At 35.6% G+C, this 15450-nt stretch overlaps 1 protein-coding gene across 3 annotated transcripts in view; it reads right to left on the reverse strand.

Annotated features, from left to right (window-relative positions):
• LOC126825376 (homeodomain-interacting protein kinase 2) overlaps positions 1-15450 on the reverse strand; it is a 157181-nt gene that overhangs the window by 99369 nt on the left and 42362 nt on the right. For all 3 annotated transcript variants that reach the window (XM_050554977.2, XM_050554976.2, XM_050554978.2), the window contains exon 2: positions 13937-14935. In XM_050554977.2, the coding sequence (XP_050410934.1) occupies positions 13937-14916 (980 nt within the window). In that variant the 5' untranslated portion in view covers positions 14917-14935. The remainder of the gene's footprint in view (positions 1-13936; positions 14936-15450) is intronic.

Below are 15450 nucleotides of genomic sequence, written 5' to 3' on the forward strand. Positions count from 1 at the left end.
CAATAATGGTCGGATTTTAACATTGGATACATTTTGACATAGCCAGAGACAAGGCACATAGCCACGGTTATTTAGATTTTTGATTTTCCACGAATCGTCGGAGATATTAGGCGCCAAATTTTGAAAATTTAAATTTTTACAAAAAACTTTTTTATTCATGAATATTTTAATGTGGTATTTTACCCAGGGTTAAAGAGTCATCTGATTTGACCAAAAATGGCACCATTTTTTGTCATCGTAAATTTCCTTGACCCCCATTGGCTAATTCAGTTTTTCAGTCCTGGATTAATTATTTATTGCTCGATTTGTATAAAACAAAGTTCATATGCTCCGTAATCCAAAATGTCATTTTTTTTGTTACCGGTAAAGTTACCTTTCGGCAACGGAAGTGACGTAAATTTAGCAAAAACTACAATTTTGACAGTTCGGTACCACTTTTTGAAAGCAAATATTATTTTTTCAAATCTGGTATGACTGAAAGTGTGTGCCCTGTAAAGGCGCAGAAAACATCGGGCTCAGTTTTTTTAATTTCGATTTCGTTTTCGGGTCATTTTGATTTAAAGGTGAAAAAAGGTGAAAAAATGAGCTATTTACAACCCATTCAGGCTTTTCATATTTTAAAATATTTCTTCGCAACTTTCATAAACTTGTAGCATTAATCCATACGAAGAGAATCTATCTCAAAATTAGTTTGTAATATGAGCAGTTGCAGAGAAATGGTCAATTTTGCATGAGTCACTCTTTACGCTATTGTGTCTGTAAAAGAGTCAATTATTATTGGATTTTCATAAAAGTGACACCATTTGATGCATAATGTCAATTGTGACTAGTTCAACTCAATTTAACATTTTCCATGTCACCGGAAATGACGAAATTAGCCTTAGAAACAAATAATTTATTGAAATGAGTCGTATTTGTTGTTTGTTTAATATTTTGATATTTGATTCTAATCAACTAATAGAATGAACCCATACGATCATATAGGTATCACAAAATGGTTTCTAACTTGTTCAGTTGTAGAGAAATAGGTAATTTTCAACAGGTCACTTTTCAAGGTTTTTTGTCCATAAAAGTGTCAATTATTATTCGATTTTCATGAAATTTTCACTATGTGATACCTAATGCCATTTACGATTTCATACAAGTAATTTAAGATTTTCATTATCACCGGAAGTAACGTCATTTTGGCAAAAACTGTATTTTTAGCTTTCAAAACAGATATTTTATTCAAATGAGTCTGAGTTGTTATGTTTTTAAAATTATGATATTTGATTCCAATCAACAAATAGAATAAACCCATACGATCATACAGATTCCAGAAAATGGTTTCTAACTTGTATGGTTGCAGAGGAATTGACGGTTTTCTACAAGTCACTTTTTAAGGTTTTTGGTCTATAAAAGTGGCAATTATTATTCGATTTACATAATATTTTCACCATGTGATGCCTTATGCCATTTCTGATTTCATAAAACTAATTGAATATTTTCATTATCATCGGAAGTACTGTACACTTACATGTAACAAATATATAAAATGAATTGATATTGCTGGATTTGGTTGATTCGGCCTCCATTTTATTTGATGTGTGCAATGATGAGGTGGAAACCTGTTTAATGGTTTCATTGGTACCGGAAGTGACATATGTTTAGAGTAACGTGGCACCGGTGAAACCCGTCATTACTGCATCGCAGTTCTAGTTTCTTTTTGGTTTGATGCATGTGCAAAATAGAAACATGATATGGAAAACTTTCAGGTTGAGAAAAATCAAATGTTACTGGCTTTTAAAACTCTTCAACACAAAGCTCTCAGTTGTTCTGACTAAAACACAGCTAAATATAGATGATCAAGGCCAACAGCTATATTACACTTGTTTACATAAATCCTTGCTTGAGGAAATAGATGTTCAAACTACACTAGGGATGTTCGGGGAAGGCTTTTAAAAGTTTAGTGATCCTGAAAACCCCATAAAGGATATATTACAAGCCGTACAAAACAGAACCAGCGGCTGCCAGGCAGGATACGCCCACATGTTTGAGAGATGGATAGAGAACAAGCTAAAAAGAAAGTGATTTTTCCTACAATCAAGGGCCATAATTCATGAAGTTACAATTCGATATGCGCAAATATCGAAAGGAACCAAGATCTTTGGGTTATAAACATGCATTTCAAGTTTCATCAAAATCGGATTAAAATTGTAACCTCTACAGGGTCCTCAACCTTGATATACCATATTTTTACACCTTTCACGTACAAGCGGTGGCCACTTTTGTCCGGCAGTTTTGGTTTGATTTTCAGGAAATTTGAACTCAACCTTGATTATGGTGTTACGGTGATATATTCAAACGATTTTTAAAATCAGATAATAAGTGTGACCTTCAGAGGGACCACAAGCTAAAAGAGGCGATTTTTCGTATAATCAGGAGCCATAATTCATGAAGTTACGATCCGATATGCGACAATATCGAAAGGAACCAAGATCTTTAGGTTATAAAAATGCATTTCAAGTTTCATCAAAATCGAATTAAAATTGTGACCTCTACAGGGTCCACAACCTTGACATATACAGTTCCTCACAAATTTTTGGGACCGAAATCGCGCGACGCGGTGAAAAAAAACCTCTCAGAATTCTCTTAGATTTCACGTGAAATTTTGCTTGATTCCGCGGCGATTTTTCTCTAAGATTTGCTAGGAATTCACCGTGTTTCTCTAGGAATTCGACGTGTTTCTCTAGGAATTCACCATGTTTCGATAAGAATACATCGTGTTTTGCCGTGCTTCTCGCAAGGAATTCGCGAGCCTACCTTAAGCTAGGGTCGAACTAATATTGTCTATAATAAATTAAAGGAGTTGTAATATAGTAATGCTCCCGGGAAACGTGTACATGTATAATGTACATTTTTTTGTACAGGCAGGTTTGAATAACAAATGAGTTAGGTAATCTCGGGAAGACATTTACCGGCATTCTGTATCGGTTAGGATTTTTTCTCCAACGCACTTTATACATACATAACAAAATGTATGCAAACTATGAACAACTTATAATTTTTTAAACATATCAATTCATCTTCGTTTATAACTTAGATGTAATCCGTCAATTTGGGGCTGCTATCAAATCCAAACTTTAAATTATATACGATGAGCTTTTACACATTACTTCATTACTCGCAGCTTCGGTTAATCTAAATCAATCATCCATACAGCACGTACAGTAAATCACTCCGCGGGTCGCTTAACGGTATGTTACGTGGTCAGAAACGCGCCAAAAGATTGGGACTACATGTATATTCTTACGCTGTTTTACTCGGCGAATAATATCCGCTGTGACAATATACATCTACTTTATGTCACCACATTCATTTCGGTGGGAGCAGATATTGAATAAAGCCATTTCACACACACATACGTGTACATTACATGCGCCTCATATATTTATACAATATCCACGAGTGTGTTAATTCTCGTCTTCACCCCGTTATAATTTACTTATTTTGAGTACACTTTCTGAATGATTCCATTCTTTTGTACGTCCAACTTGTCGATTTCCTACTGCATATACATGTACCCTGCAGTCCATGGCGAAATGATATTTTTTTTACTGGACATTTGGGCAGGTATTATTCCAACTATTGCTGGACCGAATGAGATTTTACTGGTCCAAAAAAGTTCATACCAAAAATATGCATAAAATAAGTAATAATGGTCTAAAACTCGAAAAACAACAAACAGTATTTTCATTCTATTGTTACTTAATATTATCTATGATACACGTAAATCATTATTATTTTCTATCAACAATAGCTTGGACTTATAATTAAATTTTTATCGCGCCAATATTTACAATCGTTTTACTGTTCTATAAATAGACCGCGTAAAGAAAATATAATCCCTTAGATGACAATCGAGTCTACCAGAAGCCAATGTTATTAATACATGTACAATAAAAGGACTTTCGTTTTAGTCTGGATTAACCTAGCCTACTACTTACTAGACTAGCTCGATATACGGTACTACGTACTCGAGATAAGATTATGTTTACATTTTAAACAATAGTGAAATTAACACAATAAATTAAACGAGAATTCAACAGTCCGTGCACGAAGTGCCGTCAGTCAGTGCCAATACGGCGATGATTTAATATTTGTAAGTTGAGTGTCCGTTAACCCGTCCACAAGCAAACCCGTCCACGGTTAAGGTAATACCGGTACTTGACTTGTATATTATTTAATTGATTAGAATAGATCACTTTTACTCATTGGTTGTTTATATTGTTTTATTTATCTAATAATCAACTAGCTTGGCTCGCCATCCCGACAGCGATTAGTTCGAGTTCAAATTCTTTATTCCTTTAAGCCAAAGACTCATCAGGTATAACATATAGTACAAACAAATAAATAAATACAATATGTACAAAAACAATATAGTTGACCGATGTTTTTGTAATAAAGAACAATAGTATTGTTTGTTGATTAGCGTTATGATTTTAGACAAAATGGTAAGTTCACCAATGTTTTTGTAATAAAGTAGACCCGTATTGTTTGTTAATTGACTTTATCCCATGATTTAAAAAATTGGCGATGGTTAATATTGGCTCAAAAATAATTCCTTAAATTGCGCCGGAGCCCCTTTTAGATTAATTGAATTCGCATAAAAACAACAAAGAGTGGCTACGTGCGATTTTATTCTTTGATCTTGATACATGGGACATTTCTGTTATTCAAAACAGAATGACAACATACAAGTTGACAGTTACCATTGGTTTGGGGTTCATGAAGAATAGGCTCTTCTATCGAGCCTACAGTTATTCTTTTCAAAAATAAAATGAGTGCCTTGGATTTTTGTGTGGATTTGATAGCGGTTATACTTTACTAATATTCTCTGACATCGGAGACTGTGTCGCGTTCATTTCATTTTTGCAGTAAGTACGAGCTTCTTATGTCTGATTTGAAAGCGCTTTCGACTCCCGTTGCAAGTTCTATTTGTCACTTTTGTGACTTTCGCAGTGTACTTTTCGCCAAGTAACACAGCGTAAGAATAAATAGTCCCCGTGTCGAACCCAACATCTCATGTTTTCGCGCGTTTCTGACCACGTGACGTACGGTTAACAGCATTGCGAAGTGATTTACACTGTGATTTATGAATGGTTGATTTAGATTAACTGAAGCTGCGAGTAATGAAGTTATGTGTAAAATCTCATCGAATATAATTTAAAGTTTGGATTTGATAGCAGCCAATAAGATGAAATGATACGTTTAAAAAATTGTAAGCAGGGTACGAAATAACACGCGAACGGTCGTTCAGGTTACGCATCGGTTACCATGACCTGGAAACACGCGAACGGACTTCCGTTCTCGACCACCGAGCTATAATTTATAAACTAAAGGTTTCAGTTAAAATATTCCCTACACTACTACATTAAAACATTTTACAATTATAAATAAATGCCTGAAAGATCGTTAAGTTCGCACCTGTCATTTTGGCGGTAGCAAATCAACTCGCGGACCCATCATACCTGGCAACGTCATACTCATTAGCCTATTTAGCGAACGAAAGCGCCAGATCAATCAACTGATTTCTATTGTTTTTATTTCTTAAATTAATGGTGATTGAGTAATAAAAATAAAACACCCAATGAAAAGGAATGTTATATTCGCAAATTATCAAATAAAAAACATACTTTTCAACAATGGATCTTCCGGTATTTACGTAATAGGTCAGAGGTGAAAATTCACACCGTGTCAATGACTTTGGCATTATTCCAATATTTTCACGTTGTCACTCACACTCACGGCTAATAATTTTATGACATGGAAAGTGAAATGGAATCAGATTTTTTATGATTTACTGCCAGGCATATCGTAGAACATGATAATGTCGAAGAAATCAACTATTTGTTATTTTTGGGGGACGTTATGACTGATGCGAAGCAGCCGCGATCAAGCGTGTCGGCCGCCATATCTTGGATACGTTTCCAGACAGACGATACCACAAAACTTACGGATAATAATTCTAGAGTTTGGAAAGGTAAATTGAATCAAAACTTTTAGGATTTAATACAAGCTACATAGAGGAATATTACATTGCCGAAGATTTCAACTATATATTTTTACTTTCGATTCAAAAAAGCAAAGAAGACGACAATTCCCACCATATATCCAACAAAGGCAGAAATGTCACAAATGTCACATAGCGATGAAGTGACGGTCATTTGGGGCGATATTTCTTTCTAAAAGTTATATATTTATATTTACTTTGAACACTGTTCTTTTTTTTAAAATAAAATCTTAGGAGATACATGTTCACGTTTATTATGACAGAGAAAAGTCATAATTTTAGTGGAACTGACTTTTCAATATTATTTATAGTAATATACCGGTAATTGTTAGTTTGTACAATTGAATTTTATATCATTGGAAAGAACACGACAATCTGTACATTTTTGTATAAAAATTTTTTTTTTTTAGTTATTTGCAATTTTGTAGAGAGTTTTAGGATTAACAATAATCCACTAATTCGCTTAGGGATATGGGCCCTGCTGATTTAATAAGCTTAGGGGTAGCTGGCTAATCTTTTAATTGGCCCCAAATCCCCCTAGGCTAATTCGAGGGTCGGCTCTAAACAAATATGGCATCGTAACCTATAGGTTACCAGTTCAAATTTGATGCAGATTAGCGTAACCTATTTTGAGGTTACCATATAAGAGGCTTATTTCATACCCTGGTAAGTTATTCATTGTTTGCATACACGTACATTGTGGCACCACGTTATACATGTACAGTGTGTTAGAAATACGACCGTAGCTGCCTCGCCAACGGTTAACATATCTTGTATTCAACTTAAATAAATTACATTTTTCGTCAACATGCTTACATCGGGATGATATCGGCACTCAAGCAAAGAAGACTAGCTGCCGTTTCGCTAGCGATTCTCCAAGATTCCACCGTGAAATAGAGTGTTTTTCCGCGGTGTTCGGCGATTATAGTCCCAAACTCCAGCACTGTAGTGTAAAACGATGACATCTACCAATCCAGAAGCAGACGTAATCATCTACCAAACGATATGTTTTATATTAAATAAAGGGAAGAACTTCCCACTAAACCAAATCCATGGCCTAAGGGCAAATGGAAAGATTGCAAAATCATATTCTAAAAAACAGGAATCAGCTTCGGCTCTCCTACATGTGTATGTCTTGTCTGCGATATCACTTATGTGGAAGCAGACGTTATACACCAAGAACCAACCAACGAACGAACGGTTAAATTACTAACAGGCTACGATCAATTAGGGTTAGGTTAGGGTTAGGGTTCCGATGTCTTTCTTTAGGGTTGGGTTAGGGTTCATTAGTCCACTGATATCTATCATTAGGGTTGAGTTAGGGTTGGTTTATTGATACCCACATTATAGTATTTCTTATAGCGGCGGACTAGTGAACCCCTCTCGGTGATAATATTTTTAATTTGGCACACAAATCATCCCTTATAACTAACGCATGCTTTTTTGTTAGGCAATTTCCTTTGTTCTGTTTGATGTTCACTCTTTGATCAGTTACTATTAATCTAAGTTCTGTCCGGACAAGATCCCATTCATAAGATCTGGTTGTTAGGTGTTTTATTAAAGGTTCTTCGATATGTTCATTGATAATTATTGGAAAGAAACCGAACCGGATTATTATTTAGGATATTTATCGTCAACTGTATAAATACGGTAAGCAGTTTGTGTGTTGCATTTATAAGTTAAAGTATAAAAAGAAATATTTGAAGGGGCTATTTAAGACATGATATTTTTAAGCCTTATACCTGTAACTGAAACGATTTGACGTGTTGATCTGTTTTGCAATGTGGGGAATGGGGAATCTGTAAAGTCAAATACGAAACTGAAATAAGTAAACAACCTCCCTACTATCCAATATGACTTTTAATTTTGGGGACATAAAGTACATGTATATATTGAACGTTGGGAGCCGAATCGTCATTTTAATTGAATTACCGTTAAAGGAGAAAATATTCCTTCCTAGCAATTTATGCTAATTCATTTATTTCTACGAATATCGTTAAATTGTTGTTCATAATTAAAACAGATAATAAATCAGTATATAAAAAAACAGCATATTTTAAAACATCCACGTGCAAATCGCTACCTTCTATATATGTTTATTGTCGTCCATTTTCAGACATTGTTATCAGAATTCACGAAACATGGTTTCATTGTCTGCTTGTCGGATCAACTAATGACATGGAAAATTGCTATGTGTATGTGCTTTATGGTGTGATTCATGAATTAAATACCGATGTAGATGTACATTATAAATGAATAGAACATAACGGACATTTTAGGATATGAATACAATAATACATTGGTACACTTTAGTTAATAATCAAAACGGAATTTGAAAAGAGTATTATGAATATATGAATTACCGGTGAACTAAAACGACTAATATACTCGTGATATCGTTCCATTAAATATTTGTTTCTTTCTAATAACGTTGTGGCAATATGGACTAAATTACTCTTACTATTTCAAATCACTATGGACTATAATCCGCCGCGAATTTGATATTTCCACCGACTATAATCCGCCGCGAATTTCATATTTTCGCGGGCGATAATCCACCGCGATTTTTATATTTTCGCGACTTTTTCCACCCAGAACGTCTCTAATTCCGCGGAGTGTATATGGGTAAAACCCCACGATTTTTGAGCGGAAAAAACGCACACAAGGACTATTTTCATACTTCCGCTCGAAGTGTACTGTACATGTCAAGTTTCAACAAAATTGGATAAAAATTGTGACCTCTATAGGGTCCACAAGCTAAAAACGTGATTTTTCGTACAAACAGGGGCCATAATCCATGAAGTTTCGATCCGATACATGCCAATATCAAAAGCAGCCAAGATCTTTTGGAGATAAACCTATATTTCAAGTTTCGTCAAAATCGGACAAGAATTGTGACATGTAACGAGTCCACAAACAAATTGTGGACGGACGGACGGACGTCCGGATGGACAGGGCGTATAAAAATGACGATTATCTGAAAAATCATTAATTTTAGTGAAAATCTTGCCGCCATCTTGGATTTTGGAAACCCTTTTTTTTAGAGGTTGTATTTAAGTTCTGTTTCATCGAAACCCCTTAAGCGGCATATTACAAGGCATATCAAACTGTAAAATAAAGATTATCCGAGGCATCGATCATTTTAGGCAAATTTTGACTGCCATTTTGAATTTTCGCCATCTTGGATTTTGGGAAACTAATTTTATAGATCAATTCAAAGTACAATGACTACGGAAACCCTATATATGATATATCACAGGTCTTGCTTTGCGTGATATTCATCCATCCTAACAAGAAATTCATTTTTCCTCAAATTTTGGCGGTCATTTTGGAAATCGGACAGCTTCAACCGAAAATGACGTCACAGAAGTGACATAATATCAAAATCGTCTTAAGTGACAAATTTTTCTTCAGAAACAACCGGTCCCCAAATATCGTTTCGATTGCGACAACCCTAAATAAACGATCACATGGTTAGTACCCTACCTCGCCGAGGCTCAACATTTTAAAATTGACAGTCTACTCAAGACTTTTGTTGAGTTTCTGACCACAGCAGCTGTACAGACTGGGTCACTGAGCGTATTTATTTATGCCAAATGAATAACTTAAGAAGACCACACACAAAATTTGGCTAAATTTACCCTGAACATGATTTGGTAGTAAACTTATAAAATAAATCTTGAAAAAAAAATGCCAAAACGTTGCTTTTTTTCAGAATAATCTGTTGATTTGGAAAATATATGATTCATTCACCAACATGTGTCATATAACAGCAGCTGTAGAATGTTATTGCGAACATTTTGAGCCATATTCCATATCAATCTGTGAAAGAGTTATGAAGGTTTCCTTGACGCGCTCAATTGCAATGAAAAAACGGCAGCCATTTTTAAAGATGGACGCCAAAATGGCATTTAGTAAAGTGACCCGGAAGTCCATCTGCTAAATTTGAACACTTCAGGCACTAGGCTAACTGAAAATCATGGTTGAATTTATTCATCAAATTGATAATGATACTCCCAAATCCGAGGTCTGCCACATGGACTACATATATTCCTCTATATGCCTGGCAGTAAATCATAAAAAATCTGATTCCATTTCACTCTCCATATCATAAAATTATTAGCCGTAAGTGACGAGAAAATATTGGAATAATGCCAAGGTCACTGACACGGTGTGAATTTTCACCTATACTATTACGTAAATACCGGAAGATCCTTTGTTGAAACGTATGTTTTTTATTCGATAATTAACGAATATAACATTCCTTTTCAATGGGCGTTTTATTTTTATCACTAACTGACACGGTGTGAATTTTCACCTATACTATTACGTAAATACTGGAAGATCCTTTGTTGAAACGTATGTTTTTTATTCGATAATTAACGAATATAACATTCCTTTTCATTGGGCGTTTTATTTTTATTACTCAATCCCCATTAATTTAAGAAATAAAAACAATAGAAATCAGTTGATTGATCTGGCGTTTTTGTTCGCTAATGCCGTTGTCAGGTATGATGGATCCATGAGTTGATTGGCTACCGCCAAATGATGGGTGTCGTCAAAAATGGGTTAACATACAGGTTATTGGTCTATCTTCCTTCACGGTTAGCGAAACGAACACGTGGAGGAATATTAGGCTACTGGTGTGGATTTGAAGCAGCTACGGGTCGGTATCATAATATGGGAACAGTTGATTGGTAAGCGGATAGACCTAGATATATTCTAATTGGTTAAAATTTTACTATAGATTTACTATGCCCTTTTAGGAATGAAATACCGAAGACGAGTTCATTTATTTACGGCCACAAACTCGTCAACGTTTGAAGAAACATTCTACGACTATGTTCGTTTTATATTTTAAAGTATATAGCGAAACCACAAATGTTATTTTTCCAGGAGTCTCAAGCAGTAATCTTGTTTTTCCAGGATCTTCCCGTTTCCAGTACTGGAAATTACATTTTCTTTTTTCCAGGAATTCCAATGAGTGTGCAAACCTTGTGGTCACTAAAGAAAGTCGGATATTAACTTTAGCCTCTAGACAATCCACAAGATTTTTTGAAGTGATCAAGGGCCATAACTCTGGCAGTAATTATCGGAAATCGCTGAAAATCAACAGGCTTCTTTGTCTCATGACCTTAAACACTGTGTATAATTGAAATGTGGTCGTATAAAAACAGAAATTCGAACTCAACCTTCATTACGGTTTAACGGTGATATAATCAAACGTTTTTTTTAAATTGGATAATAATTGTGACCTACAGAGGGACCACAAGCTAAACCAACGGCTGCCAGGCAGGATACGCCCACATTTTCGAGAGATGGATAGAGAACAAGCTAAAAAGAAAGTGATTTTTCCTACAATCAAGGGCCATAATTCAGGAAATTACAATTCGATATGCGCAAATATCGAAAGGAACCGAGATCTTTGTGTTATAAACTTACATTTCAAGTTTCAACAAAATCGGATAAAAATTGTGACCTCTATAGGGTCCACAACCTTGATATACCATATTTTTACGCTATTTGAGAACGAACAGCGGCCATTTTGTCTGTAAGTTTTGGGCCGATTTACATGAAATTCAAACTCAGCCATCCTTAGGGTGTAACGGTGATGTAATAATACATTTTTTAAAATCAGATAACCAGCGGCTGCCAGGCAGGATACGCCCACATTTTCGAGAGGTGGATAGAGAACAAGCTAAAAAGAAAGTGATTTTTCCGACAATCAAGGGCCATAATTCATGAAGTTACAATTTGATATGCGCAAATATCGAAAGGAACCAAGATCTTTGGATTATAAACATGCATTTCGAGTTTCATCAAAATCGGATTAAAATTGTGACCTCTACAGGGTCCACAACCTAGATATACCATATTTTTACACCTTTCGCGTACAAGTGGTGGCCATTTTGTCCGGCAGTTTTGGTTTGATTTTCAGGAAATTTGAACTCAACCTTTATTATGGTGTTACGGTGATATATTCAAAAGATTTTTAAAATCAGATAATAACTGTGACCTTCGGAGGGACCACAAGCTAAAAAAGGCGATTTTTCGTATAATCTGGGGCCATAATTCATGAAGTTACAATCCGATATGCGAAAATATCGAAAGGAACCAAGATCTTTAGGTTATAAACATGCATTTTCAGTTTCATCAAAATCAAATTAAAATTGCGACCTCTGCTCTACAGGGTCCACAACCTTGATATACCATATTTTTACACTATTCACGTACAAGAGTCGGCCATTTTGTCCGGCAATTTTGGTCCGATTTTCAGGAAATTCGAACTCAACCTTAATTACGGTGTAACGGTGATATAATCAAACGGTTTTTTTTAATCGGATAATAATTGGGACACCCAGAGGGAACACAAGCTAAAAAGGGCGATTTTGCGTACAATCAGGGGCCATAATTCAGGAAGTTACTATCCGATATGCGCAAATATCGAAAGGAACCATGATCTTTAGCTTATAAACATGCTTTTCAAGTTTCATCAAAATCAAGTTAAAATTGTGACCTATACAGGGTCCACAACCTTTATTTACCATAAAAGGTGATTTTACGTACAATCAGGGGCCATATATTAATTCAGGAAGTTACTATCCGATATTCACAAATATCGAAAGGAACCATGATCTTTAGGTTATAAACATGCATTTCAAGTTTCATCAAAATCGAATTAAAATTGTGACCTCTATAGGGTCCACAACCTTGATATACCATATTTTTACGCTGTTTGAGAACGAACGGCGGTCATTTTGTCTGTCAATTTTGGGCCGATTTACATGAAATTCGAACTCAGCCATCCTTAGGGTGTAACGGTGATTTAATTATAAGGTTTTTTATACGCCCACATTTAAATGTGGTCGTATATTGTCGTCGCCCCCGTCCGTCGGTCCGGCGTCCAGAATGTGTATAAATTTTAAGTCAATCGGATATCAACTTTAGACTATAGAGCGTCCACAAGCAATTGTGGACGCCGGACGGACGGACGGGGGCGACAACAATATACGACCACATTTCAACGTGGGCGTATAAAAATTATGACCTCTATAAGGTCCACAAGCTAAAAACGCGATATTTTGTACAATCAGGGGCCATAATTCAGGAAGCTTCGGTCCGATATGCACGAATATCGAAAGGAACCGAGATCTTTGGGTTATAAACTTACTTTTCGAGTTTCAACAAAATCAGATTAAAATTGTGACCTCTATCGGGTCCACAACCTTGATATACCATATTTTTACGCTATTTGAGAACGAAGGACGGCCATTTTGTCTGTCAGTTTTGAGTCAATTTTCACGAAATTCGAACTCAGCCGTCCTTAGGGTGTAACGATGATATTATAATAGGTTTTTTTAAATCGGATAAAAATTATTGCCTCTATAGGGTCCACAAGCTAAAAACGCGATTTTTCATACAATCAGGGGCCATAATTCAGGAAGTTACGGTCTGATATACGCGAATATCGAAAGCAACCAAGATCTTTGGGTTATAAACTTACATTTCAAGTTTCAACAAAATTGGATTAAAATTGTGACCTCTATAGTGTCCACATCCTAAAAACGTGATTTTTCGTACAAACAGGGGCCATAATCCATGAAGTTTTGATCCGATACATGCCAATATCGAAAGCAGCCAAGATCTTTTGGAGATAAACCTATATTTCAAGTTTAGTCAAAATCGGATAAGAATTGTGACCTGTAGTGTCCACAAACAAATCGTGGACGTCCGGACGGACAGGGGCGACGACAATATACGCCCACATGAAAATGTGGGCGTATAAAAACTACAAGGATTAGTGTTTGAACAATTGCAAGCCATGTCTCAAGAAGTTGCCCAAGAAACCACCATGTATGGAAAAATGTTTAAGATCTGACTTACCTATAATATCTTGACTGTAAATAGGTAGAACATACAGCCTTCGATACATGACTAGCAGATCCAAAATCTATCACTTTAACACGATACGGAAAGCGCACTGGATCCACTAACATTATATTCTCTGGTTTAAGATCAGCATGTATCAATCCTAGGCTCTTTAATTTGAGCAACGCTGTCAGGACCTGCTGTGTGACAGGACGGATATATTTCAACGGAAGTGGCTGAAATTTATTCTGTTTGAGAAAATCATACAAGTTCTGTTCCAGCATCTCAAACACCAAACATGTATGGTTCTTGTGCTGGAAACACTCGTAAGCGCGCACAAAGTTATAATCATCTGCATTTTCTTGACTTAATCGCGAGAGTATTCCAACTTCTATTTGTCCCTGTCTTGCATACGAGGGATGATTTTTAAGAATTTTAATAGCAACGATTTCATTGGTTCCTTTCTTCCAGCACTTTACGACCTGACCAAATGTTCCACGACCTAGAAATTCTAATACCTCATAGTTGGAGGTCATGGAATATAAATTTTCATGTTGCACTAGCTGATAATCCCCCTCACTACTTGACGAACTTGTTTTTGATGTTGTGTTCGTCGCATTTGTAGCTGTTGTTGTGGCAATGGTCGTCGTATTGGCTGCACTTCTATCATCCTCACTTGTTATTACGTGGGCGTCGGTAAGCTGCATGGGTGGATCTATGGCATCACTTTTGCGTTTTACACCATATCGTGGGTAAGAGTCTTGTGTTTTAATGGAAGAGGAAGAAAGGAGTGACTGGGGCATGGCCTCCAATGCTTTAAAATCAGAAAAATCATTAACATTTTGTGGTAAAACATAAGTTTGTTGTGTTGAGCTAAGCAAGGGATTGGAATCATATACTACATGATGCTGTGTTGGCAAGCTCTCAAGTTTAATCTTCTTATAATTACTGAATGAACTAAATTGGGTACTGATGTTAGAAGAAACAGCTTGCATCAGTATTTAGCAGTGAGCCCTGAAAATACAGAAAATATATTGGTAACGTAAATATATCAGTGGATATGAACAATATACATGCGTATATTTAGGAAGGTTCACATTTGTACTTCAGTACCAAAATCCTGCATTAAATGGCCAAATGAGTGTATGTGTCATATTTCATATGTTTAAAAATAACACATTGGTACAAACAGGTAGGAGACTCAGTATATGTACAGCATTATATGGTTTAGAGTTTAATGTACTTTGTATAAGACACCACAATACATACAATGTATATAAAGATAGGTTGCCAGGCAACGAAACATACATGTACTCCCACAGCAGCTATATCGTCCGGGCAGTCAACAAGAGTTGTCGCATATTTTTACTTTTTTCGGTAATGAAACATTTATAATACATTAAAATCTGATTAAGAGTAAAAACTAATTAAGTAATTATCAGAAAACAATTAGAAAACATTTAGTATAGGAAACTTTTAACATTTGGATTTAGCTGTTCAAGTCATAAAGATTCATTGAAAATCAATAA

Source organism: Patella vulgata, chromosome 6, assembly GCF_932274485.2.
Source record: "Patella vulgata chromosome 6, xgPatVulg1.2, whole genome shotgun sequence".
Lineage (NCBI taxonomy): Eukaryota > Metazoa > Mollusca > Gastropoda > Patellidae > Patella > Patella vulgata.